General features: G+C 47.0%; 2 protein-coding genes across 5 annotated transcripts; one reads left to right on the forward strand and one right to left on the reverse strand.

Annotated features, from left to right (window-relative positions):
• Positions 1-983: 983 nt before the first annotated feature.
• LOC306800221 (THUMP domain-containing protein 2-like) lies at positions 984-9,018 on the reverse strand (the record flags this gene model as incomplete). The annotated part of the gene is given in 11 exon segments (XM_079302157.1): positions 984-1,180; positions 2,890-3,004; positions 3,575-3,646; positions 4,227-4,314; positions 4,624-4,676; positions 6,084-6,115; positions 6,118-6,145; positions 7,044-7,046; positions 7,050-7,459; positions 8,606-8,738; positions 8,923-9,018. Coding segments are annotated over 11 exon segments (1,212 nt in total). The 3' UTR covers positions 984-998.
• A 3,126-nt stretch (positions 9,019-12,144) lies between these two features.
• Positions 12,145-27,411, forward strand: MAPK15 (mitogen-activated protein kinase 15). 4 transcript variants are annotated; one of them, XM_079301838.1, is made up of 14 exons: positions 12,177-12,284; positions 15,186-15,284; positions 15,535-15,564; positions 17,922-18,012; positions 18,160-18,290; positions 18,832-18,995; positions 21,098-21,237; positions 21,652-21,709; positions 22,472-22,609; positions 22,829-22,934; positions 23,350-23,653; positions 23,895-24,037; positions 25,444-25,671; positions 26,800-27,411. In XM_079301838.1, exons 1-13 carry the CDS (start codon positions 12,216-12,218, stop codon positions 25,648-25,650), a joined length of 1,680 nt encoding a protein of 559 aa, XP_079157964.1. In that variant the 5' UTR covers positions 12,177-12,215; the 3' UTR covers positions 25,651-25,671; positions 26,800-27,411. The 4 variants fall into 4 exon arrangements, with proteins under 4 accessions (XP_079157963.1, XP_079157964.1, XP_079157965.1 ...); XM_079301839.1 differs by lacking the exon at positions 26,800-27,411 and adding an exon at positions 26,548-26,779; XM_079301837.1 differs by lacking the exon at positions 26,800-27,411 and having other exon boundaries at positions 12,145-12,284; positions 25,444-26,275.
• The last annotated feature ends 164 nt before the right edge of the window (positions 27,412-27,575 follow it).

Raw genomic sequence — 27,575 nt, forward strand, 5'->3', positions numbered from 1 at the left:
CTTGGCCCGGTTCGATTTAACTCGGTGCCGTGCACAGTGTTCGGCTGAGCTCGGCTATTATGGGCTACGCTCGGCCACATTCAGCTCTCCAGCAGAGCTCGGCTGGGATGAAATGGGCCAGATTCGGCTCTCCGGATAAATTCGGCTATTCTCGGCTACACTCATCCATGTTTGGCTGAACTCGATGCCACTCGCTGCGCTTGGCAGAGCTCGGCTCGGCTGAACTCAGTGCTGCTCAGCTCGGTTTGGCTGAACTCGGCTCGGCTGAGCTCAGCTACAGTCGGCTCACAGATTTCCTGCTGTCAGCCCCTAGGAATTCATGACACAAAATGCAGGGCTTACAGCTTTGTAAAGAAATATAATTTTTAACTCAGTACAGAGTTGGTGGCTCCTTTAGGACAAGAATATTTACATGTAGAAGCAATTCCCTCATTTGCATCTCACTTTTATTTAACCCCCCCAAAATTCATTTTATGCCTTTCTCAGTAAAACCATTTGAAAGGAAGTCTGTTTAAGTCAAACATTATTAAATCCAACTCTGTTCGTTAAAGTGATTTTCAGTCAGAAACTTGACACAAAAGCATACAGAAATGTATTTAGTATTTTATTCTAATTTTTCCCTTCTTAAAAGGCCTCCAGTGCTCCTGCAGATTGACATGGCTTAGGAAAGCGGCAAGAAGTCTTTGTTCAGTTCTCACAGAAAATATGCAATCATTTTTGGTTTTTGTTATCTCAGCCTTTTGTACAAAGGATGCTAAAACCCATAGGATGGACTCATTTCAGTATTGCCTTGGGCCCTTTATTTAAAGCTGATAGAGTTCGAAAAGCCCAATTTTGATGGAACAGAAGAATCAAGAAGAATCAGCTGGGAAGACATAACACAACAGTGTTTTCCCTCTAAGGGAAAAGTAAAGGGCTGAGACTTCCACAGCCTACACAGGGTCAGACCACAGAGCTGCAGACTTTGCAATAAAGCACATCTGAAGCTGACTGCATGCTCAGATCACAAACTGTTGGGACACTTTCATCAAGTCCCAAAAGCGTGTCAAAGGCCACACGTACCTCTCCATTTCCTGGAGAATATCTGGTAGGAGCTGGGCATCATTCGTGGTCTTGAACTTCTTCCCAAATGGAATATCCGTAATGACGCTGTCGAAGCTTTCTGAAGGCAATGGCAATGCTGCACAATAAAGGCAGGTTTTTATCTCTGACTCTGAAAAATGCACAGCAGCTATGGCCCCGTTCCCCTTCCAACACTGTCTGGCAGCTCTTTCTGGGTTATGCACCCAGATTCACAGCTCCTTCTGCACCTGCCCTCACAAACAACACTGCTGGAGCCACCAATCGCTCCTCTGCAGACTGGGAAGAGACAAACGCATGACAGCACTGTTTAGTTTGCACATTCCCTGCTCCTGATGAAGTTTGCCCCTGCAGCAAGACTCTCCCATAGGCCTACTACATGGCTCCAAATTAACTGCTGTGTCTCAACACACAGCACATCTTAAAAACAAAAATAATTTTGCAAAACACATAAGAAGAGTTAAGTTTGCGAGCACTTAGTGCAAATGTTCAAGTGCACATGTATGGATAGCAAGGACCCATACTAAATTCCACCCCCTTTTCTCTCCCCAGGAATCTGGCTACAGCCAGAATCACTTGGATTCTGTCAGAGCTATTGTCTTTGTAGTGCTGCCTTAAGTTTGTGCATGCCAGCAAAGGTCAGCTCCCCTGACAAAGATGCAACACTGTGCCTGGGAGGATGCAGGCTGGCCACACTGCCAGGCTGTGCAGGCCAAGCTGAGATCCTCCCTGAGACCCTGGGAGTGTCCCATCCCTCAGGGTGCTCAAAACTGACCAGACACGGCCCTGAGCAGACAACAGGACTAAAGACCTCCAACAGTCCCTCCTCACCTAAACTCTGCTGAGATTCTACGCCAACTTTTCTAGAACTAGCTGGAGATGTTTCCCAGAACATTCTTGGGTCAACACTTGCAGCACAACAACTGGGTACCAATTTCATCTGCCAATGAAAGGACATGTCACCTACGGTCCTGCTCAAGACATGCAGAAATAAAAGCTTTTGACCAGTGATGAAGACACCAACTACTTGTTCAGTTTAGAAAACCTAGTACCTTCCATTATCCTAGAAACCAAACTCAAACACAGCTTAAGTGAGAAATAAACTTATATTTTTATAAAAAATAAATAATATTTCTTACCATTATGGTAAGAAATAAATACTGCAAAGTAAAAAATTATGCATGCTTCATCACTCATGCACAGGGAAAAAACAGCCAGCTTGCCTGTCATGAATTTCATGGAGGGATAATTTAGCCTCAAACTTTGAGGTCCAGAATAAGATCGTGAAATGATTACCTTCTCTACACACTAGACTGTGAATTAAGAGCAAACAGATTCCCTCTTATAGGAGAAAGGCATCACCATTCAAAATACTCCTACTGCAAAACATGAACAATTCAGCTTAGCTTAATGAGTCCTCACCATTACTCATCTGGTAAATGTTAAGTTACAAGCTGCATTTTATTTGGGTTTGTCCTGGCTGTGTCCCATTAAGATACAAAGAACTTTCACGTGGTACACACTCTTTGTGGTATTCACACATTCACCATTAAGAGACAACTACTGTCCATGCCAAACAATTTTAATTCTTACTGCCTTCTGCTGACTTGGCTCTTACCAAAGTTCCCAGGTGCAGACATCAGGGAGGAAGAAGAAATAATTATCCCTTCACTAGCACTAGCACTACAGAGGTCATCACCCAGCTATTTGCTGGGAGTTAGCTCTACAACATATCCCTCAAGAGAACCTACATTTCCTGTACAATCCCAGAAACACAAAAAAATTCACTTGGAAAGCCTACAGACATACCTTTCACAGAAGCTTTAAGCAACTCAATCTTATCCATTAAGCCTGCACTTCTAATATTCCCATCTGCACCCTTCAACTGTGAATCACTTATATCAGCACCCCAGTAACAGGCTTCCTGTTCAGAGAAAAAGAGAAAAGCAGGTTTTGTTAACAATTGGGTTATTTATTTTATAAACCCTTCTCAGAATTGCCTTGTTGCACAGCTCTTACAAGACAACCCCCTTTTCTGGGACACCTGCTATTGTTACACAGAGCAACTCACAATCCAGAGGATGCAAGAATGGAAGAAGTACGTGCTGTCTTCACTCCTTTAATGTTCTGGTGTGCTCAAGACACTTGAAATGACACAAGTATCAAGAGAATGTCCTAACAGCAAGACCCCAGTTAGCTACAGCCAGCCCCACTGCCTCTGATGCTGACACTGTCCCATCACACCCACTCCTCTGATCCCTGGATAAGCCCAGGAAAGCTCCACAAGTCCCTGGTTGCTCATACAACCCCTGCAGTGTCAATCATTCACTGGGGGAATGCTTGTACTGAAACACTTCTAGCAGCTGCCTAGAGAGATTAGTTTTGCTGCCCCTTTCCAGCAATGGACTTTGGCCTAGCTGATAGAGAGAAAACCCTGCACCACAACCAGCAGTTTCCCTGCCAAGATCCAAGCAGCTGTGACTGGGATACTTACAGGCCACTCTTGGGCAGCCTCCAGCAGAATCGTTCCTAGCCCACACATGGGATCCAGCACAAGGGCACCAGCCTACAAAAACACAGGAGTGACTGAATCCCAAGCAAGACAGACTCCTTATCCAGGACAAAGCTTACAGAGGGATGTCTACAATCCCACTGAATCCAGCACAGGTTAATAACAATAACTGCTAATCCCAGCTCAAACATGTTTGTAAGGGAATATAGTGACGAGCACCAATAGCTTCACTACAGACAGTCCTGAGGTGACAATCAGGAGGAATTAGAAGTTGACTGCAGACAGATATGGACACCAAATTAACCTGTGAAAAGAGATCACATTTCCTTGGAAAAGAACACCAAACAAGGTTTCATTTTCTCACTCTCACTGGACAGTGAAAACAATCTTACCTCTTAGACATATATCTGTACAAGGATTAACAGCTCTGTTGAGAAGCAGTTGGAATTACAGCTGGCTGAACAGCAGGTGACAGCACACCCATCACAAGCGTGGCAGATCCTATCCACATGCACTAGAGAATGGGGCATTAAAATCACTACATTCCTACAGAGCATCCAGCTGCAGCCCTGATGAGCAGCACCCCCTCCCCTTCATTCAGGACTCCTTTTCTTTGCAAGGAACATTCACTGACACTGATTTCAGCCAGAGATGCCATGGCCCATGCGACCGTTGACCGCAGTCCTGCTGTTTTAATGTACTCTCTGTTTGCCAATGGGAGCCTGCAGACAGCAACAAAACAAACAAACAATTAATTAAAACAACAGCAGAACCACCCAGAAAAGCCCACGTAATGTCAAAGAACAAATGAACTGGACAGATCTAGGGAGAGACAGAGAAATCTGCTTTTAACCATAACTCACTGCAAAGTCTGGTCTGTGTGTTCATTTAAAATCCAGGCAGATGACAAGACAAATTTGGCAATCAGTGACTATCAAACCAAAAGATAAATACTCATGGTGGACAGCAAGATTTACAAATCTTGCCTGTTCTGATTCTGCCATGACAAATATGGTGGGGAGAATGCTCACCTGAAAAGAGGAATCCCCACCACAGAGTGAATGTCATTCAGATGTACGAAGATCTAAAAGAGGAAAAAAAACCAATCCAAACGTTGTAAAGTCTCAAACTGACACAACAATACCTTTAACTCATTTAAACCAGACACAGATGCTTCTACAAACTTCTCATCTCAGTTTTTAAGAACAAACGTGCATACTACAAACAATAACAATTAACTGGAAGAAATCCCACTAGATAAACTGAATGCCACTGTAGAAATTATTTAATGCTTAAGCAAGCTGAAGGAGATTTTGTCAGCCAGGAACCCATGAGCAAGCACTTGAATTTATAAGGGGGCCTATTTTTCCTTAACACAGCATGGGAATTTTTAGTTATAAACCCATTTACTACAAGTGGGAGAATATTATTCAGTGTGTACTAGCAACAAAATAAATAAATAAATAAATATGAAAAAACACACCAAACAAAAACCTAAACAAAAAACCAAACAATCAAACGAAAACAAACCCACCAAACAAACAACAAAAACAACCCCACCACTGCCCCCACTAGTGCCACTAAGGGGCAATTCAGATGGAAGTTATTTGTAAGTAATCCTTCCAGAAATGTAGGCAGCTAAAAGAAATTGTACTGCTGTCCCATAGAGATTATGCCAAAAGAAGACTGAGCTCCCAAGCAGGTCTTGCATGACTGCAATCCCTGCCCCAAGAAAGCACACAGGGGAACACGATGCTGTTGAAAAATCCCAGTTCTCAGCACTTGAACAGTTTCAGAGCAAAAACCTGGGCAAGAACAGCAAGTCCATATTAGCCCCAACAAGGCTGTACATAATGCTCAGTGTGGGAAAACCCACCCAGTGCCAGCACATGAACTCAAGAGTTTCTACAGGTGTGGGATGTCTGAGCATCAGTGCTGAGAGCAGCTTTCACAAGCTGGGCTTTTCACAGGCGCAGGGCTGGAGAACAGCTTGCCAAGAGCAGGGGCCCTTTGGGAGGTCTCCAGGCAGCTGCAGCAGCAAGGGTGCACTAAGCCAGCTGCTGGTCACAGCCAAGGCCCGGGGAGGCTCTTCCAGCACTGGCATTCCCAACTCCAGCTCCCTGAGAGCACGCCCTGGGCGCGTGCTCGCTTCCCCTCCAGGCCCACACACCCACGGCTCAGGTGATTTCCTTTTTTACAGTCACAGGCCAGCAGCCTGTGAGGGTGCTGGATCCTGACACACCTCCTCCAAGATGCTTCCCCTGCATCCAGGCCCAGGCTGGTGTTTATTCCAGAGCTCTGGAAAGCACACACGCGCAAGGCAAGGGCCACGCACGCGCTTTGCTCAGCGCCACCAGCCGATTTCCAGGTAAATTCAGCAGCAGGAAGAGCAGCAGGGAGAGGCCACAGTGCCACGTGCAAAGGGAGCAGAGAACAAACAGAAGGTGCCAGGGTGATTCTGGAAGCATCACCAGGCACACAAGAGCAGTACCTCCAGGCCAGGGTCCCGCAGATCAGCCTCACGAGTGCCGTGCCAACAGCTCTGCCCATCTCCTGCACGGGAAGGAACAGCACAGGCAATGAAAACACACAGCTCGCTAAACTGCAGACCACAGCCTTGGGTGCACAGCCTCAGAAACCCCTGGAAGCAGAAAAACTGCCTAAGAGAACAGCTCGCACAGTTCACACCAGAAGAGGCACAGCAGGGCAGAGCAGGTGAGTGAGGGGCAGAGCAAACACACCTCGTGGCAAACTACCGGCGCTCAACTGCAGCCAGAGAGGCCAAGCTCATGTCCTGACCAAGCCACAACAAAACACTCACTCGAGTTGGACTTGATCCTTGTGGGGCCTTCCAACTCAGAGTATTCTGTAATTGCCACCATTTCAGAATTCTTAATCACATGCACAAAATATTTCCAATGGCTCCAAGACAGATTACCCGAGAGAAAGATCTGCAAATGCACTACAACTCACAATTTTAATGTTTTCATGACATATAGAAATCTCTGATTACCTTCAGAGTATAAGTTCAAATATAGCACAAAATTTAGGCAAATACCCTTGTAGAGAGGCTTGTGTCTCACCTCACCAAGGTACAAGCTTTAGTAGCAAAAAAAATCTCATTTCAATGGCCCTTTAAGTAGCTGTAAACTTATCTGATCACTCCTCAGCCTCCACAGGCCCAGAAACCTCCAACTCTTACCTTTGCTTATCCTTAATAAAAGGTATTGATTTGAAAAACGTTAAGTGCAATAGTGCACAGAAATTAAAAATAGCATTTGTACTTCCACTTGTATAAGGTGAATGCAGGCTAAGGGCTTTTAAAGAAAATACAGAAATAGCTTACCTCAGTTTATTATTCCAGAATGCACAACACAACTGAAATAACAATCAAACTATATCTCTGTTCACATTTGCTGAATTCTTTTAAAACATGGATACTTCAGCATACCTGTCAAGTAAATATTTTGGCAATTGCTCCACTACAATGACAAGACACTCTGAAACTGAAGCCGAGCTTCTCATTCACAGCAGGATTCTCTCCTCTGCCTTTGGAAGGGAATTCTGAGGAGCTCTTGCTCTCAATCCAGCCCTCCTGACTGCTCAGTCTCTCTGGTGCCACACAGGTCTCTCCAACTTCCACCTGACATTCCTCAGACACAACTGCTCTCACTTGCTCCATCTTCTGCCTTTTACTTGCAGTATTTGTCTCCTCTTCTGACTTTCTCTTCAGACCCCATGCATTTTCTTGAGAGACATCACCTGTTCTCCCCTGCTCTCCATGAAGCTTTCTCCAAACAGAGATAATATCCAGCCAGTATTTTGGTTCCTCAATGACAAGGCTTTTAATCTCCAGAAGCATTTTCCCTGGAAGAAAAAAAGCAGTTAGGCACTCCAGCCTCAGCATTTCATTTCCCTACAGACTGAGAACAGCAACTGAGCAGCAACTGTGTTCAGATTTCATTCATGTGCCAATCCAGAAACCAGCAGCTGACACCAGGCACAGCTGAGCTCTCAGCATCCACATACCCACCAGAAGCCACAGGCATCCCTCTGATTACAAGCTCTGCAGAACCAAGATTAAAACATGCAAGGGTTGAATTCGGCAGCTGTAGAAAGCTGGACCACCTGTGAGAGTCATTCCCAGGGACAGGGGACCAGCCCACCATGCCACCCTCCCCAGAAAGCACTTGGTCCAGGATTCCAGAATTGAAAGACATATACAAATATTACTTGCTTCGAGTCATCCCAAGCAAAAACAAGTGAATTCTTTCAGAAAGAAAACTTCTGTTTCCCATTCATCACTCTGCCTTCAATCCTGCAACACAGACTTACACGTGTGGGCAGTCCTAAGCTAGCTACAAGAGAGGCATGAGGAACAGAGAGGCCAGTTCACTTAAACACCTCCAAGCTGAGCAAGGGAAAAAAAGCTCTAGTTATCTAGAAAATTTCTAGTTATCACTTAAAATTTTAGAATCATGATCAAATTTCATTCTCGAGGCTGAAGGCAATCTCCCAAATAAAAACCCGCCAGCAGACAGACATCAATCCATCTAACTTGAAATTCTCATTCCAACGCAGACAGAAGGGATGACCCAAGCAGCCGAGACTCAGAAGGAAGCTGTGTACTTAACGGTAAATTGACACAAGATATAGGTCGGGATTCACTCCGATTAACAGAGCATAAGACTTCTTGTTAAAATAAACACAAGAGATACAGAACTAAACTTTGGTTTTAATGTGGGGTGTTCCCTTTTTCGGACGGGGCAGGGGGAGAGAGTCTCAAAAAAACACACACACATTCAGCACCGGAAGAATACAGGCTGGAAGGCAGCTATTGTAAACAATTCAAAAGCCCTTTTCAGGTCAAAAAAATGTTGAAAAGACACGTGGGTGAAAGACACTTCGGAACCGATTACTGACAACTAGAACCACAGCCACTAGTACAAAATATAAACACCTGGAATTCTATAGCTAGGACTGAAAGCAAGGCTTCCCGTGTCCGGTGCGCACCTCTGCTCCCGGACACCGGCAGCGGGCTGCGCTTCTTCAGCAGCAGGAACGGGCGCTCCCCCGAGCGCAGCCTGCGCAGCTCGCCGAGTCCCGCCGCCGCCCTGAAGAACACTTTTCCCGAGACGCAGTCCACCTGCGGGGAGAGACCCGTGCGACTGACCCTACTGAGCCGAGCCGAGCCGAGCCGGACCGAACCGCCCGTGTGAGCCCCGGTCCAGGCTCCCCGCTCACCCGGACAGGAGCGCCTGGGGGGGCACCGGCTCACCCGGAGCGGAGCGGAGCGCCCGGGCAGCCACCCGCTGCGGCTCCCCGCTCACCTCGGTGGCGCCCAGTCGCGCCCGCAGCTCCCGCGCCAGGAAGGGCTCCAGCCCGCGGCCCGCCGTGCACAAGAACCGCCCGCGCTCCGCCGCCATCTTGGCGGGGCGTGCCCGGGGGCGGGGCCCGGGCGGGGGCGGGGCCGGCGGGGCGGGCCCGGGCGGGGGCGGGGCCCGGGCGGGGGCGGGGCCCGGGCGGGGGCGGGGCCCGGCGGGGGCGGGGCCGGGCGGGGCGGGGCCCGGGCGGGGCGGGGCCGGCGGGGCGGGCCCGGGCGGGGCCCGTAACGCCAACGGCAAAGGGGAACGGGCGGTGGAAGCGCCTTCGTTTTGTCTCGTGGCGAAAAGAAATGTGACATTACACTAAGCCGTGAAGTAAGAGCAGTGTTCCGGCCTTCAAACTCATAAAGTGTAAGAAATTTCAGAGCCCTAACATTATTTGAACATACTGATGCACTGCTTGTATGTAATGCTGAATGGAGTTTATACATACTGTTTCAATAATTATTTCAACTCCCCAGTTCAGGACCATAACAATATTAAGTGAAGAGTGAAAAACCAAAAACTTCATCTTTATGCAGTTTTGACTATCTGTGCTGTTTTAAATAGTCTATCCTCTTTTCACTTTCTTGTTTTCACATGAGAACAAAACTTAAGGATTTGAAATGGCAGCATCAAAACAGACTGTCCAAACCCAAAACACATTTCAAGTCTGACGGTGCAGGCATTTGTATGATTGTAATGTTGTATAATTCATTGTAAAGCAAAAGCAATTGTATTCCTGTGATCTAACTCTGGTATAACACTTACTGTGGCATGTATACATTCTGATCTCCTAACATTCATTTTTAACATCAGCATGTTATTTATATCCAAAATTTAAATCCTGCATCCCTCACTTGCAGCTGTTGCAGATACAGTTTCAGGTATTGCTGGTCTTCAAGTTTATCACCTTCAAATGAAAACTTGTGGAAGAAACTACTGTGACTTCTCTCCTAGTCTTTTATGAATATTCATACTTTCACTTAAGACTCCTTCAAGAAATTTGTTTTTATTGCATCATCCTTTGCCTTTCATCCATGTTCAAGGCATGTCCAAAAGGAACACAATGTCACAACCAGACCTCTGGAATGGTGCACAGTAGAGTGCAAGGTGCCTTTTTACCCTGATGAGACAACGTGGGAACTGCTGCCAACACCAAGACATCAAAAATAACATGCAGCTCAGAGAGTGGGATAGTAGTGGGATTCAAATGAGAAAACACTTCTGCAGGAAATAAAGCTTTGGATCACGTTCCCTACAGTTAGATCAAAAACAGTTTCTGTGAAGAAATCCCTAGAAGTGAGGGTAAATGCCGTTCGTTCTTACGAAACTGAAATAGAACACTTAGCAGTTCAATTACTTGCACTGCACCTACAATCCAAATTGAAGCCATTTGCAAAATGAAAGCGCTCCTGTCTGGGTGCCTGCCCGCGGGCAAACCCGTGCTTTCTTCAGCTGAGCTGACCTTACAGACTTCTCTGTGCAGTCCAGAGAAAGCATTGAGAACTCCTCAGAGCTTCAGTCCCTCCCACCAGTTAGACAGGAGAAGAGCAAAGCCATCTTCCTAAGCCCCTTGTTCCTAGAACACGGCTAAGCCGTTTCTCAAAGACTTCTGGCAGGTATTTGGTTAGTCCTGTACTACAGCAAGCACAAACTCTGTAATGCTTGCTTCATATTAAGTTCTTTCCAGTTGAGATTTTCGGTTGAATCCAATCCTCCAAGCTCCTTTCAAACAGTGCACAGAAAGCAGTCTGCTCCAGTCTGTGTTTATAGTGTTTCTTTACAGAGAAAACAATTTGAAACACAGCTAAACTTGTACCTCAGAATTTTCTGTCCCCACTTTTTGTTCAGGTCCACAAAGTACGCATTTTCAAAAACAGAGCATTGTGCTTAAGAGACTTCTCTTATTATTGCCAACATCACCCTCAAAATAAGGCATGAACTCCCATCTCCCTATATTTCCTTCTTCAACAGAACAATTATTTGTAAGTAACTATGCTCCAAAGTTCCTCCATTTGACTTCTTTTTATCAAAAAGCCCTGCAGGTGGCTAGGAAGTCCTTTAAATACTACTTTTTGCAATTAGCACTTTCTACAAAACACAGAACATGGCAGGGTTATGCAGTGGGCATAAAACTGATGTGTTTGGCTCCTCTGAAAACACATACAAATCTTAGTCACAGCTGGTTTTCTCTGCTGTCCCTTTGTCCAACACCAAGTAGCAGCACTACAATACTGTTTTCATCCTAAGATTTGCTGAAGCTTTTGATTAAGACTTTTTATTTTTCCATTCTTCTCAAGGTGAACTTGAGTTTACTTTGCAGTTCACAGAATAGACTTAGCTTGACACTGCATCCTAATGTCCTAACTCACTCAGCATGTTAAATTAAAAATGAACTAGTACTAGTTCACTTTCTACATAAATCCATGCTGTTATTTAAGTAAGGTGTTCTTTCAGTCAAGTAGGACAGTGCAGACTTGAACAGTTTTCTACTTTTGAGAAGTGTTTTGACTGCTTTTACCTTGATTGCCAGCTAAATCTGTGTGAGTTTTGGTAATTATTAATACTAATGGAGAACAGAAATTTTATCTGGAGTCTGTAAAAGCAATGTGCAACCATAAGCAACTGAAGTGTTTGCAGAAGACAAACACTCAAGATTCTCATGGAAAAGCTTTCAGTGTTAATGTCTGAGAATTACTTACTTAATATTTTCGTGCAGTTGTGTGTATTATTCAATGGATGAGACTCAAATCACGTAGTGACAGGAAAAAGATAACAGAAGTGTAAATTAGCACCGACCTCCTCTCCACGAGGAGAGACTGAACCAACAGGTGTGAACAGGCCCAACCCTGCAGGGAAGGGTTTTCCTGGCAGTCCATCCAACGCTGCTGTGTGTCCGTGGGCACTATTGTCCCTGTGGATTGATGCCCAGTCCATCCAACGCTGCTGTGTGTCCGTGGGCACTATTGTCCCTGTGGATTGCTGCCCAGTCCATCCAACGCTGCTGTGTGTCCGTGGGCACTATTGTCCCTGTGGATTGCTGCCCAGTCCATCCAATGCTGCCGTGTGTCCGGGGGCACCATTGTCCCTGTGGATTGCTGCCCAGTCCATCCAACGCTGCCGTGTCTCTGTTGCCGCCATCCCCCCTGTCCCCGCCCCAGGGCTCCGCCCCCAGCCCCGCCCCTCCCTCAGCGCCCGGCGATGTGCGCATGCGCGGCCGTTTCCATGGCAGCGGATGTCGACAGGGAGGCGCCGCCATGAGCCCGCCCGAGGTGGAGCCGCTCGTGTGCCGCAAATATGAGATCAAGAAGCGCCTGGGCAAGGGGGTGAGTGCCTGCCGGGGTGGCCTGATCGAGCTCAGGGGGCCGTTTGTCGTTCATGGCACCGGGAGAGCTCTAGGCGGCCCGCGGAACCTGAGGCGGAGTTTGGGACTTCAGGCCCCCCTTAGGAACTTTGTCGCTCAGGGCCCGGTGGCGGCTCCAGGTGACCCAGAGGAACTCCGGGGGACTGCAAGAGCTCAAAAGGAAATAGTAAAATGGATCTGAGTCTCACAGCACCTTATCTCTGTGCCTGCCATACCCTTCTACATTTACTGTAACCCCATCACTTCAGATCATGCTGCATCAGGTCGTATCTTCTCCATAAAATGTACTTTTATATGTGAGCCAGTAATCTGTCTCCTCAGTCTCGAAATCCTCCCAAGTTATCTGCTTTTCTATTCTGGCAGCTCTTTGCTATCGTTTAGTTGCGTTGGTACACGTATTTAAGTATTTCCCTCATTGTGTTCACGGAATCAAGAATCACTGAGGTGGAAAAGCCCCCCGAGCCTGTCAGTCCAACCAGTCCCCCAGCAATGGCAAAGCCCTCACTAGTCTGCAGGTGCCACATCCAGTGGCTGTTAAATCCCCCCGGGCAGTCTGTGTCAGTCCTTTGCAGAGGGGTGTTTTCAGAATATCCAACCTGAAGCTCCCTGGCACAACTCGAGGCTGTTTCCTAATTGCCAGCAGGGTAGTACTGTGGCACTTACCTGAGGTACTTGTACAGCTGTCTGTACTGCCTGATGCCTGGCAAAGCTCCCTGCTTCTCCAGGACCACACATGTTACTGGGAAGCCTGCCCTGATGTCCTTACACAGGTATTTAATCACTAGAATCATACTTTGCAGCTCTTTTGCTTAGTACAAGTATTATGCATTAAATATACGTTAAATGGGCATCCCTGGGTAGAATGTTGTGTGTTGTTGCAGTTATATCGAGACAGACACGGCTGCTATCTCCACCAGCCCTTTAGTAGCAAACTTACACACCTTCTCTCAATGAGCTTCTGTCCTCACAAATCTGACTCCTTCTTTCATAGGCCTCTCTGGGTAACTCTGACTCCTTTTCTTTCATAGGCAGCTTCACACAGTACTGATTCCTTGTCTAACAAGCAGTTCCACACAGCTCTGACTCCTGTCACTCTGCATGACTGGCTAGGCCCCAGCCGTCCCTTTCCCAGCCCCCTAACTCTGACTGTCCCTCACACAGCATCTTCTCACCGTATCTGTCCCTTTGACCACATGTCCCCTAACTCCTCACAGCACAGCCAGCAGTCTCCTCTTACTCCAGCAGACCCTGAGTCTCAAGCTACACCTCCGGGTGCCTGCAAGTGCCTGTAACTAGTGGCCAGCTAACCCCATCCGCCAGACTGATTGGCCAGACACAGATGTTTCCAGTCCTTGGTAATCAGTACAGCTGCAAGTGATTGGGAAAGATTCCTTCCTGCACTATCCTTTCAGCATAGCTGCCCACAGGAATGATTCCTTGGTGCAAAGGTAAAGCAACTCCTAGACTGTGGAAAGTCAAGATTCTAATCTATGGCCTAAAATAAAAAAACTGCATCTGTTCCACAAGTGAGAATAGGGAACATGGATGAAGCCTTTCCAGGGAGATCAGGCTGGTCAGGCAGGACCTGCCTGTCACAGCCTCAAATTAGCTGGGCCTGATGCCCTGATTGCCCTTCTTTTGATGCATCCCAGGACATGGGTGGCTGGCTGGGTTGCTAGTGCATGTTGTCAGCTCATTTCCAGGCTTTTGTCCACCAGCACTCCCAAATCCTTCTCCTCAGGGCTGCTCTCCCTACAGAGTCATGGAACCACAGAACAGTCTGGCTTGGAAGAAACTTTAAAGCCTGCCCATTCCCAGCCCCTGCCATGGGCTTACACACCTTACACTAACTCAGATTGCTCCAGGCCCCATCCAACCTGGCCTTGGACACTTCTAGCAAAGGGGCAGCCACAGCTTCTTGGGGCACCCGGTGCCAGGGCCTCACCACCCTCCAGGGAAGGATTTATTCTCAAATCCCAGCTAAACCCTGACCTCTGGCAGTGGGAAGCCCAGCCAGTATGTTGTCATTCCAGGCCCATGTCCCAAGTCCCTCTGGAGCTCTCTTGCAGCCCTTTCAGGCACTGCAAGGAGCTCTAGAGTCTCCCTGCATCATTCTCTACTTCAGGCTGAACAACCCCAGCTCAGCCTGTCTCCTGGGTGGGCTGGCTCCCTGGCCTAATCTCTCTCTCTTCTATCAGCTTCGATCACTCTACTTCCAGTCTATCGTGGAACACATTCTGGATACACTGCATGCCTGAGGTGTGTGCAGGTGTCAGCACACTGCTCACCTGTCTGTGTTCTCCTCAGGCCTGAGGTGTGTGCAGGTGTCAGCACACTGCTCACCTGTCTGTGCTGCTGTGCAGGCCTGAGGTGTGTGCAGGTGTCAGCACACTGCTCACCTGTCTGTGTTCTCCTCAGGCCTGAGGTGTGTGCAGGTGTCAGCACACTGCTCACCTGTCTGTGCTGCTGTGCAGGCCTGAGGTGTGTGCAGGTGTCAGCACACTGCTCACCTGTCTGTGCTCTCCCCAGGCCTGAGGTGTGTGCAGGTGTCAGCACACTGCTCACCTGTCTGTGCTCTCCCCAGGCCTGAGGTGTGTGCAGGTGTCAGCACACTGCTCACCTGTCTGTGCTGCTGTGCAGGCCTGAGGTGTGTGCAGGTGTCAGCACACTGCTCACCTGTCTGTGTTCTCCTCAGGCCTGAGGTGTGTGCAGGTGTCAGCACACTGCTCACCTGTCTGTGTTTCTCCTCAGGCCTGAGGTGTGTGCAGGTGTCAGCACACTGCTCACCTGTCTGTGTTTCTCCTCAGGCCTGAGGTGTGTGCAGGTGTCAGCACACTGCTCACCTGTCTGTGTTTCTCCTCAGGCCTATGGCATCGTCTGGAAGGCAGTTGACCGCAAGACAGGAGAAACTGTTGCTGTTAAAAAGATTTTTGATGCTTTCAGGAACAGAACTGATGCTCAGGTGAGAAATTATTATCCTGATGTGTTCTGAGACATGGTGGGTTTCCATAGGTATTTTCAGGATTTTTGTCTCTGAAACTGATAACAGTAACAGTCTGCAGCTATTCTTGGATAAAAGCAAGCAATAAATATCAAGCTTTGTCCATTATGGCATGTACAAAAGAGGAGTGGATTTAACCTTGTCATTGAGCTGCATCTCTGTTCTGCCTTTCCCTTGCAGTGATAGTAAACTGTTTTTTCTTTATTTCTAGAGAACATTTCGAGAGGTTATGTTCCTGCAGGTAATGTCCATGTTCCCCCTCTTCTCTGATTTTGCTTTATCCCTCATGTCTAAGTATTTTCTACCCACTGTGTTTCAAGATGTAGCAGTCATTGATTAGTGTTGATAAATCTTTAATTTCTCTTCTGCTCTATCTTGGCAAAGAGCCTTTCAGGGTGAACCCACCTGAATGAAACACTCTCCATTTGGGGTTGTTTTTCACTCTTTCCTACTCTTTCCCCAGTTTTTGCAATGTCTGCTGCAGCATCAGCACATCAGCACCTTCTGTCACTTCTTGATTCTTTGTGGATTGAAACTGTTTATTTTACATTTTAAATTGCCATGATTGGAAGAGGATCTGGTGTGGGAGAGGGATTTATGCTCCAAAACTGGTTTCCTCCATCATGCTGTAAGCAATTTAATCACTTAAAATAATCAAAAGAAAAAGGGAAGTTCAGCAAGGAATAACTCAAGACTACTCTTGTTTTGATATAATTTACCTTATCAGTAGCATTCCCTTTATCTGTCCACTCCTCCTCAGACTTACCATGTAGAAACATCAATATTTTGGAATAATGTTGGTATAACTTGTGATTTTCTAAGGACACAAGTGAGGCAGAGGTATTTCCTAAGACTGCCAAGTTTAGGAAAGAGATTTTTTTTTGTTGTTTTACTTTTTAGTCATTCTTGAAGGCTGAAATAGAAGCTGCAAACTTTAAAGCAAAAAATAGAAACAATTCTTTAGAAGTGAATTGCCTCTAAGTTAGTTAATCTCTGAAAGTGCAGTGCTCCTGGAATGGATGGATGGATGAATGGATGGATGGATGGATGGATGGATGGATGGATGGATGGATGGATGGATGGATGGATGGATGGATGGATGGATGGAGGAGCAGCAGGGGAAAAAAAGGATATTTCTTCTTCTGAAGGAAGGAGTCACTTGGCAGCAGAGGGCAGGGAGGGGGAAGTTAATGTGCTGTTCAGCCTGTACTGTACCATAACTTTTGGTGCTCAATAGACTTTAAGAATTTTAGTTTCCCTCCTATTTTAAACCTCTTCCTTGAGGTTTAAGACTGAGGGCTGAGAAAGGAAAAGATATCAAAAATACTGTTATTCATAACTGCATGTTTGTCTTAGTTTGTCTATGAATAATGATTGCTTTGTTCAATCTTGATGTTTATCACAAGGTCATTTGGTGGATTAGGTTATTGTTATTGTATGGATTTTATGTTATGTATCTCAATTACTCTAATTGAGAAATTGCTTTAGACTGTGGGATGTGAATGATTCTCTGCTGCTCTAGTCAGGTTTTGTGTTTGCTGCTCAGTGTAGTTGTAGATCTATGGGGACATTTGAGGCCAGTTTTAGAATGTCATTTTGGTAAGTATGTTAGTAGCATTATTATTCTTTGAGCAAAGAATAATAGAACTGGCCCTGACAAGGTTTTTTTTTCAAGATAACATGTTGTTTTTTTAGTACAGATTGAAATTTTGTCATTACTTTCTGTTATCAGTTTCAGGGCAAGGCAGTGTGACACAGTGGAATTTTTCTTCCTAAACAGGACTCAAGTTAACACTGTCAAGATTTAGCTGCATCTCTAGAACAATAGCCCCTTTTGGGTAAAAGATTTCTTTAAATCATTTGGATGGGTATTTGTGACTATTCTCAGGACAAAAACAAAGTGTCTGGTGGCCTGACTGGGTATTACTGCTTTGTGTGTTTTCACAGGTTGCTGTAGGTGAATGTGTTGTTTTGTGAGTTTTCCTAGTTTTCCATTATAGAATGTTGGAGTATTGTGAAGTGTTTAGGGTGTCCCTGGCTGCACAGAAGTGGGAAATAAAAGCTAGGGATGTTAAAGCTAGGGATGAACTTAATGATGCCATGAGGATTGTCAGTGTGGAGAAATGTGAGGATGGACTCCCCCTGCAGTGATCCTGTGCTCAGGTATCTGCTCCTCAAAGCAGCCTGTGAGTGTCTGAGCCAGCCCTCAGATGGATATGTTCTGATTGTTTGGGTTTTTACTTTTGGATGTTGAGGGCAGCTATGATCTGTTTTCATGCCACAATATTCTTTGGTTCAGTAGGAAATGTGAGGTGCATAAAGGGGACTGGATTTTATTATAAATGATATAGAGGGAGTGTTAGAACTAATATCTCATTTAACAGAGATTTTTTTTTTTTTTAATTAACAGACTGGTTTCCTGGTATGGAACAAACTTAAATTCTTTTTAAAATTTTATTTCAGAAGAAGTGTAGTGGAGGAAATAGCATGTTAATGCTTGTTCTAGACAGTAATACAAACTGAAAAAGGTTATTGTCCTTTTTTATGATGCACAAGCAAAACACATGATTTTGACAGCTGGGTCTCTTCCCTGTGCAGGAATTTGGGGAACATCCAAATATCATCAAACTGCTTGATGTTATCCAAGCAGAGAATGACAAGGACATCTACCTCATCTTCGAGTCCATGGGTGAGACTGAGCATTGCAGCAATTCAAGCCCAGCCTCTCTGAGGAGCTACCCTTAATCACTTGGAGAGTGCTGTGGTGGTGATATGCATGAGTGTTCATGATACTGCTGGGATTTTCTGATGTCTCTATTTTACTGGTACCTTACAGAGACAGATTTACATGCTGTGATTAAGAAGGGGAATTTGCTGAAAGACATCCACAAGTGTTACATTCTTTACCAACTCTTGAAGGCAACTAAGTTCATCCACTCAGGGAATGTTATTCACAGAGATCAAAAGGTACATTTTGGTCCTGGTCTGTATCCTTCACTCCAGTTTTCTGTTGAACACTAAAATCAGATTGATTTGGGATGGAAGGGACCTTCATCCATTCTCACCCCCTGCCATTGACAGGGACACCTTCCACTATCCCAAGTTGCTTCAAGCCCTGTCCAGTCTGGCCTGAAAAATTTCCAGGGATGAGGCAGCCAGGGCTTCTCTGGCCACCCTGTGCCAAGTCCAAAGCACCCTCCCAGGGAAGAATTCCTTCCCAATATCCCATCTAACCCTGCCCTCTGGCAGTGGGAAACCATTCCCACTTGTGCTGTCCAGGCCTTGGTTCAAAGTCCCTCTCAAGCTCCCTTGACCACTCTTCAGGCACTGGAAAGGGCTGTAAGATCTCCCCTGCAGCCTTTTCTCCAGGGTGAATACCCCGCCTGTCCCAGCCTGTCTCCACAGGAGAAGCATGAAGAAGGATAGAAGTGGGAGACTAGTAAAAGAACCTCGCTAAGCGTTCTGCTGTTGAGAGTACAAAGCTAACGAACCCTGCTGTTCCCTGCAGCCTTCCAACGTGCTGCTGGATGGGCAGTGCTGTGTGAAGCTGTGTGACTTTGGGCTGGCCCGTTCCCTGTGCCAGCCGGGCCAGGAGCAGCCCAGCCCCGCGCTGACCGAGTACGTGGCCACGCGCTGGTACCGCGCGCCCGAGCTGCTGCTGGCCTCGCGCAGGTGGGTGAGCAGCCAGCCCGCCCTGCTCCCTGCTGCCTGCTGCCTGTGCACTGCTGAGAGCCAGCCTGCCCTGCTCCCTGCAGCCTGCTCCCTGCTGCCTGCTGCCTGTGCACTGCTGAGCAGCCAGCCTGCCCTGCTCCCTGCAGCCTGCTCCCTGCTGCCTGCTGCCTGTGCACTGCTGAGAGCCAGCCTGCCCTGCTCCCTGCAGCCTGCTCCCTGCTGCCTGCTGCCTGTGCACTGCTGAGCAGCCAGCCTGCCCTGCTCCCTGCAGCCTGCTCCCTGCTGCCTGCTGCCTGTGCACTGCTGAGAGCCAGCCTGCCCTGCTCCCTGCAGCCTGCTCCCTGCTGCCTGCTGCCTGTGCACTGCTGAGCAGCCAGCCTGCCCTGCTCCCTGCAGCCTGCTCCCTGCTGCCTGCTGCCTGTGCACTGCTGAGCAGCCAGCCTGCCCTGCTCCCTGCAGCCTGCTCCCTGCTGCCTGCAGCCTGTGCACTGCTGAGCAGCCAGCCTGCCCTGCTCCCTGCAGCCTGCTCCCTGCTCCCTGCAGCCTGTGCACTGCTGAGCAGCCAGCCTGCCCTGCTCCCTGCAGCCTGCTCCCTGCTGCCTGCAGCCTGTGCACTGCTGAGCAGCCAGCCTGCCCTGCTCCCTGCAGCCTGCTCCCTGCTCCCTGCAGCCTGTGCACTGCTGAGCAGCCAGCCTGCCCTGCTCCCTGCAGCCTGCTCCCTGCTGCCTGCTGCCTGTGCACTGGTGAGCAGCCAGCCTGCCCTGCTGCCTGCTACCTGCTGCCTGGGCACTGCTCCCTGCTCCCTGCAGCCTGCTCCCTGCAGCCTGCTGCCTGCTCCCTGCTCCCTGCAGCCTGTGCACTGGTGAGCAGCCAGCCTGCCCTGCTCCCTGCAGCCTGCTCCCTGCTCCCTGCAGCCTGTGCACTGGTGAGCAGCCAGCCTGCCCTGCTCCCTGCAGCCTGCTCCCTGCTCCCTGCAGCCTGTGCACTGGTGAGCAGCCAGCCCGCCCTGCTGCCTGCTGCCTGGGCACTGCTCCCTGCTCCCTGCAGCCTGCTCCCTGCTGCCTGCTCCCTGCTCCCTGCAGCCTGTGCACTGCTGAGAGCCAGCCTGCCCTGCTCCCTGCTGCCTGCTGCCTGCAGCCTGCTGCCTGGGCACTGCTCCCTGCTGCCTGGGCACTGCTGAGAGCCAGCCTGCCCTGCTCCCTGCTGCCTGCTCCCTGCTCCCTGCAGCCTGTGCACTGGTGTCACACACAGAGTGGTGGCATCACTCTGTTTTTTTAATGCACAGTTACATTTCTGTGGAATAAAAGCCTCCTGTGAACATGTACATGTCCTTCCTGTGTTCTCATGGTATCAATGCACATGCATCAGCATGTTTGTCACCCTTTCTCCCACTAGACTTATTTCTTCCCCCTTAAGCCCACAACTTTACAAAATCTGCTTGAGAACATAAGTCCTCTTTTCCAAATTGAAGCAGTGTTTTTTATAGACCTTCGCAAAATACTCCCTAATCAAATGCTAAACCAGCTGCCTGTTAGTCAAGCTTAGCAGTTTTTTTTGTGGTTTTTTAATTAATAAAATAAATATTAAAAGCCAGAAAAGTAAATAAATTGATGCTGGCTAGTATCCCGAATTTTAAATGTGGATGTTTTGCAGACTGTCCTATTCCCACTATTTGGCATTTACTTTGCTTAAAAATGTAATTCTTAAGTAATTGTAACTGCTTTGCATGTGCATTATGACCAAAGTCAGTTGTTTCCAAAGAACAATGTGTATCTTCATTGTTGATGATATGAAAAGGATATAATACCTTGTTCTGGCATTTCCTTTAATATATTACTTTTTTATGGCATTTCCCTGTAATATACTTTCTTGTATGGTTTCTTAGACTTGACTTCAAGTAGGATAAATCTCCTTTCTGTTTCATGCTTGCCAATCTGATGATTGGCAAATGTTATTCAATTTATACCTGTGAGCATTTATATTTGAGAAGTCACCAAGCATGCTTTGTAGCAAATAAATCAATGTAGGTGATGTGAATACCAGGTACAAAAGAAAAATATTTGCTTGATTTAATCCTGCCTGTGTTCTGTGCCTGTCTGTAGTTACACTAAAGGTGTAGACATGTGGAGCATTGGCTGTATTCTTGGAGAGATGCTGCTTGGAAAGCCCCTTTTTCCTGGAACATCAACAATGAATCAGATAGAGCAGATCCTGAGGGTCATCCCTGCTCCATCCCCAGAAGGTAGGACTCTGCTGCCTAGGGAAAGGTGTCTAGAGGAGGGGCCAGGAGTGGAAGAAATCAGCCTGGCTGGGTCAGGGAAGAAGGTATCTCTCATTCATTCTGGTACCTTTCCAGAGAAATTGAAATCTTCATCCTCAGTGGTAGTGTTAGAGGAAAATAAGAAATTCAGATATCGTGGTGCTTCTGCATCTGTTACTATGAGAATGCAAGTTTATGAAGTGTGTGATTAATAAGTAGGAACTCAAAAATCAGCTTAGAAAATTAATCAGTAAATATTCCATCTCCCTTCCATAGATCTCCAACTGAGTTCTATGAGGACAATTTCCTATGTTAGTATTAAATATTTCCTTCCTAAAGTGTGTAGCTCTGCTAATCCTCCTCTTGGCAGTAACAGTATCTTTTTGATTATTGCAGATATTTTGGCTCTGCAGTCAGAGTACAAGGCCTCAGTTATTAACCACATGAGTTCCAGGTAAGCTTGAGGTGTTTGTGTGTCTCAGATCATCTAATGTAGGACCATGGAGTCATGGAACCACAGAATAGTTTGAGTGGGAAGGGATTTTAAAGATCATCTCATTCCACCCCCTGACATGGACAGGGACCTCTTTCACCAGACCAGGTTGCTCCAAGCCCCATCCAACCTGGCCTTCCAGGGATGGGGCAGCCACAGCTTCTCCAGGAATCCATTCCAGTCCCTCAGTATCCTCACAAGCTGGAATTTCTTCAGAATACCCCATCTCTTCCTGCTTTCTGGCAGTGGGAATCCTCCCCACTTGTGCTGTCACTCCAGACCCTTGTCCAGAGTCCCTTTCCAGCTGTCCTTGAGCCTCCTAAGGCACTGGAGAGGGCTCTAAGTTGTCTCCTTAAATAAAAATGATTTTAAATGTAAGATTTGGTGCTTAAAACTGATTTTTTTCAAGGTACTTTCTTCTTCATTATGTTCACAATTATAGTTAGGATTTCAAAATTCAAAACCAGATTTTAAATTTTATCTTCTCTGTAAATTACAGAGAAGTATGTTTCTTTAATCTTAGGTCTAGATTTGTGGGATCATGGGGCTGGAAGGTGATGAGCTTTAAAGTCCCTTCCCAGGCAGACCATTCTAGGATTCAGTGATTATGACTTTGTGAGTGAACTTGTATCTGGTGTCACCTTGATGTGATTCTGGAAGTGTCACTCCTGCCTTCACTGGGAATTAGACACTGAGCCTTGTATCATTTTTTCTGGCTTCTAGGCAGCGAGTGGCATTTGAGGAGATTTTCCCATCCTCTACTCCACTGCCTGCCTTGGATCTGCTGAAGAAACTTCTGGTATTTAACCCTGACAAGAGGCTCACAGCAGAGGAGGCTCTGCAGCATCCTTATGTGAGCAGGTGAGTGACACCAGTATGCAGCTTCCCCTGGTGTCTTCTGAGACATTACAGACCTGCTCGTAGCACAGATTTTCTTTAAATGCATTACAGAAAAAATGGCAAAGCTAATTCTTTTTTTTTCTCCAACCCTATTTACATGAGACTGTTTAACAGTCCTGTTTAAATTTTAATCATCTGTTTCCAGTCAGTGAGTTACATGACGTGTTCTCATTTCCTCAGATTCCACTGTCCTTCCAGGGAGCCTTCCTTGGATTTTGATGTGATCCTTCCTTTGGGTGATGATGTCCTGCTGTCTGTGGCAGAATATAGAAATAAATTATATGAGGTACTTTCATCCTATTTTCTCAAATCCTAATCCTTCAGGTTACCTGCCATTCATGCACACACTTAAACTCTGTTATTGTCTTGTCTTTGTGTTCCCCTGGGCTTCCCATGCCTGCTGGCACAGTTACACCTTGGTGTTTGATCAGCCAGTTCCACACTGTTGTAATCTTTGAGAGACCTTTACATGTCAAATTCCCACAGGGCAAAGAAAAATCTCTGAAGCATGATGTCTGAGAAAGATTCACAGAATGGTTTGGGTTGAAAGGTCCCTTAAAGATCATCTAGTTCCAAAATTATACTTGTTACTTACCCTGTAAAATAAATTGCAGATATGTATAAGTATTCCTCTTTGTTTGGATGTTGCATTTTCCTGCTGTATTGCAGTATTAAGTCTAATGAGCTTTTCTGTTCTGCAGATGATCCTTGAAAAGAAGTCAAAGAGCCTTCCAAAGGAGCAAGGGCAGAGAGAAAACATTCAGCTGAGCCAGTCTGAATCCAGCACACTTCTCCCAGGTTTCAGCTCAGTGACTGTAGCCACCAGGAAAGACCAGCAGGAATCAGCACCCCCTCTTGTAAACCCTTCACAGGTGCATGCTGGAGCCACAGCTGGGCTGCAGCCAGCAGGAGCCAGCCAGAGCAAGGATTTGGCCAGAGCTGTGTGTCAGAGACCACAGATCAGTGTCATGATGTACAACCCTATCACACACACCACTGTGCAGAGTAGGTACCACCCTCCTACACTGGGGTGAAACACACCTGGGGCATTGTGGGCAAGAGACAATGAGTGCTGTAAAATAAATGGAGGGAATTTGCATGGTAAAATGAGGGGCTGAAAGTGTGGGAGGGAAATTACATAAGAACAAAACAGTTGTTGAATGAGTGTTGAGTATGGGACTGTCGCTGCCTCAGACAATGTGTTCTTCTGATTTTCCTACTTTATCTCGTGTTTTTCCTTCTGCAGGAAATGCAAATCCTGGTGCTGGGATCAGGAACTGTTCTGCACCACCTCAACAGTTCAGAATCTCCAACAGTGAGAAACTAGGGAGACAAATCACAAGGCCAGACACTCGACTCTCTCCTACGACTGTGCAGAATCTTTACAATGTGAGTAGCTTAACTTCTAGTCCTTACTTGTGGTAATCTGGGTCACAGCAATTCCATGTAGTACTCCAGGGAGCGTGGCTGAAAAGCTGGAAAAGGTCACCTGCTGTATGAAAGCAGCTGAACACAAGCCCAGGTGTGCCCAGGTGGGCAGGAGGCCAGTGGCACCTGGCTTGTACCAGCCCAGGTATGGCCAGATGTCCAGGGCAGTACCTGTCCCCTAAGCTGGACCCTGTTGAGGCACCTCCAGTCCTGGGGGCAAGTGTGGGCTCTTCACAGGAAGAAAGGAGGGGCCCCATTGAGGAGCTGGACAGTGTCCAGAGAAGGGAGCAGAGCTGGGGGAGGGTCTGGAGCAGCAGCAGTAGCTGTGGAGAAAAGGAGGCTCAGGGAGGATCTTGTCACTCCCTGACAGGAGTGTGCAGCCAGCGGGGGATCTGGTCTCAGGAAACAAGTGACAGGATGAGAGCAAATGGCCTCAAGTGGTTCCAGGAGAGGTTCAGGCTGGATATTGGAAAAAACCACCTGCAAAGGGCTGTGCAGCCCTGGCACACACTGCCCCAGGGCAGTGTCTGTCTGTCTGTCTGTCTGTCTATCCATCCATCCATCCATCCATCCATCCCTGGGGGATTTAACAGCCACACAGGTGTGGCACTAGGGGACATGGAGTAGTGGTGGCTTTGGTGGTGCTGGGGGAGCAGGTGGACTCAGTGGTCTCAGAGGGCTTTTCCAGTCTCAGTGATTCTGTGGTTCTAATGGATTGCTGCTGCTGAGTTGTGAGGGTGTCAGTCCTGTCCTCTCTGCCCCTCCCTCTCCCCTAGTCTTGGCCATGCTTCCTTGCAAAAGTTCTCACCCTCACTGGGTTCTTTAATGACCTCTTGCTCCTGGTTTTTCTCTTCCTGAGCTGGCTGTCTGCTGCCTGGTGACTGCTGGCACCTGCAGAGGTGGTCAGAGGAAGCTTATGACAGAGGAAGAGTATGGAAGGAGGCACCACAGATTCACAGAATCACAGTCTGCTTGGGTTGGAAGGGACCTAAAAACTCATCTCATTCCAACCCTCTGCCATTCCACTAGCCCAGGTTGTCAGGAACTTTCAAGCATGTCCACTAGCACATTTGCAACCCACTTTTCTGCCTCTCTGATTTGGAATCCATTCCAAAATGTTTTGAGAGAAAGAGAAGCCATTTATTCCCCAAGATGGGATTGTGCACATGAAGATCTACAGATGACCAATGCATTTTAGGGAATTGTGACCAATTTTCTGTGACAAGAAGAGGGAGAAGATCAGCCTACATGTGCCCTGAGCTTGTTTCCTGAGAGGATAGTGCTGACCAAAGCCAAACTCGTGTCCTGTTTGCCTTCCAGAAAGCTGATTCCAAGTGAACTTTTATTGGCTTTTCTTTCTCACACAGAATCCCAGAAGCTCCCAGTGTCACAGCAAAGATGTTCGTCCCCTTCTGAAGCCCAGTAAAAAGATGTTCCAGATCACTGCAAACGTGGAAGCTGCAGGTGATCCAAGGGCATCCATGGGCAGCTACTCCCAGGCCTATGGAACCATCAGTAAATCTGCACTGCAGAGTCTTCCAATAGCAAAGGCCTCCAAAAGCCCTGAGCAGTGACTGTGGAGAGGTTCCAGGCAGGTGAAGTACACCTCATCCCTCAGCCCCTGGCCAAGCAAGGGCAGCAGGGGACAGCACAGTATGAGGAAATGCTTTATTCACTACTTAGGCCAATGTCCTCCTTCCCTCTGGACAAGCCAATAGGAAAGGGAATCCAACTCCTCTGCCTTCCAGTCTCAGCAGCCAAGAGCACAGCACACCCTGAGAGCTGTGAAAGCTGTCAGTTCATACTCCTTGTTAGAATTACTGCAAAAAATCACAGAAAACTGCATTATTCTGATATTTGAGTGGTTTTTAGGCATATTCAGGGTCCAGGAAACCTTGTGAAGTTCAATAAGGCCAAGTGCAAGGCCAAGCAAATGTTCTGAGGGCTTGAGCCCCTCTGTTCTGGAGATAGGCTGGGAGGATTGGAGGTGTCCAGCCAGGAGGAAAGAATGCTCTTGGGAAGACCTTTGAGCCCCTTCTAGTGCCTAAAGAGGCTGTAGGAGAGCTGGAGAGGCACTGTGGACACGGGTCTGGGGTTACAGGCTTCCTCCTGACAGAGGGCAGGGTTAGATCAGGTTTTGGGAAGAAATTCTTCCCTGGGAGGGGGTGAGGCCCTGGTGCAGGGTGCCCAGAGCAGCTCTGGCTGCCCCTGGATCCCTGAAGTGTCCCAGGCCAGGCTGGACAGGGCTTGGAGCAGCTGGGACAGTGGAAGGTGTCCCTGCCATGGCAGGCAGGGCTTGGAATGGATGATCTTTAAAAGGTCCTTTCCAACCCATTGGAGGATTCTTCAGCAGTCTGCCTAAATGGTGGATGTTTTTTTTAAGTAGAACAGGTAACTGTTCTCTGAAGACCATGAAGACCTAACTCTTCACAGATATCTTACAATCTTACTCATTTCTATGACTGTTCTAGGCTAGATGAACAGAATTCATTATGGTCTGGTTTTGTTAAAATCAAGTAGAGAAGCATTTGAAATACAGGTGGGTTCTTCTTCAATATTTTACAGCTTCCCTAGTGTGTAATATTGTAATAAATTCTTTATATTGCACTGCAGAAATTTTTTTTCTTTCAAGCAGCATTTTCTGTGTTGAGAGGGAAACTGCCTATTGCTAGAACTGTCTTCTTCAATGAATAATTGGTCATTTTTATTGTTTTTGCTTTCAGAAAGCAAAGTTTCATGAGATACTATTGCTGAGACATCCTGAAGGTGTTGCCAGTCTACAGTGGGACTACAGGAAACTTTATATTCCTGTTTCAGTGATGATTTTGGATACATTTTTCTCATTAACCTCTGTCCCTGAGGTTTTACTCTGCCTGTGATGAATAGCCCTCAGCTGTTCATGCTGCTCCAGATCTGTCACCTCATGAGCTGCAGTTGCACTGTCCAGGAAGTCACTACTTGGCCAAGGCAGGATTTTGATTTAGAAGCTTGTTTCAACTCAGACTCACCTGAAAAGGCCTCCTAAAATCCAGCCCTTCTCCATCAACAGCACCTCAGCAGTTTCCTTCAGCTGAGCCCCTAAAGCAAGTAATTCCCTGCACACAAAGGACAAAGCACAAGCAAACCCACAGGCTCAGGAACTGCTAAATACAAAAGCTGGGTCTGTGCTGCTGGAGATCTGAACCACAGATGAGGCCAAAACATTGATTACAACTTTTCTTTTTTTTTTGGTATGTAACCTTCAAAAAGGTGCCTCCTATGTCTGATTCAGAGATACAGAAAAAGAGTAACTTCACCTGAGAAACCACTGAGCTTTAAATACTTTTCCTAGTTAATACCTGTGTGTGTCTGTATGTATTTATCTTTTCTGGCCCAAACTCAAATACTGAATTTTGTATATCTCATTTTTTTCCTGAAATTTGAATGGTTTTGTCTGCTGAAATTATTCTTTGGGTTTAACAGAGACTATCACTTAGTTTTGTACAGTAACAGAGACTTG

This window comes from Erithacus rubecula (genome assembly GCF_903797595.1).
Source record: "Erithacus rubecula genome assembly, chromosome: 3".
Classification (NCBI taxonomy): Eukaryota; Metazoa; Chordata; class Aves; order Passeriformes; family Muscicapidae; genus Erithacus; species Erithacus rubecula.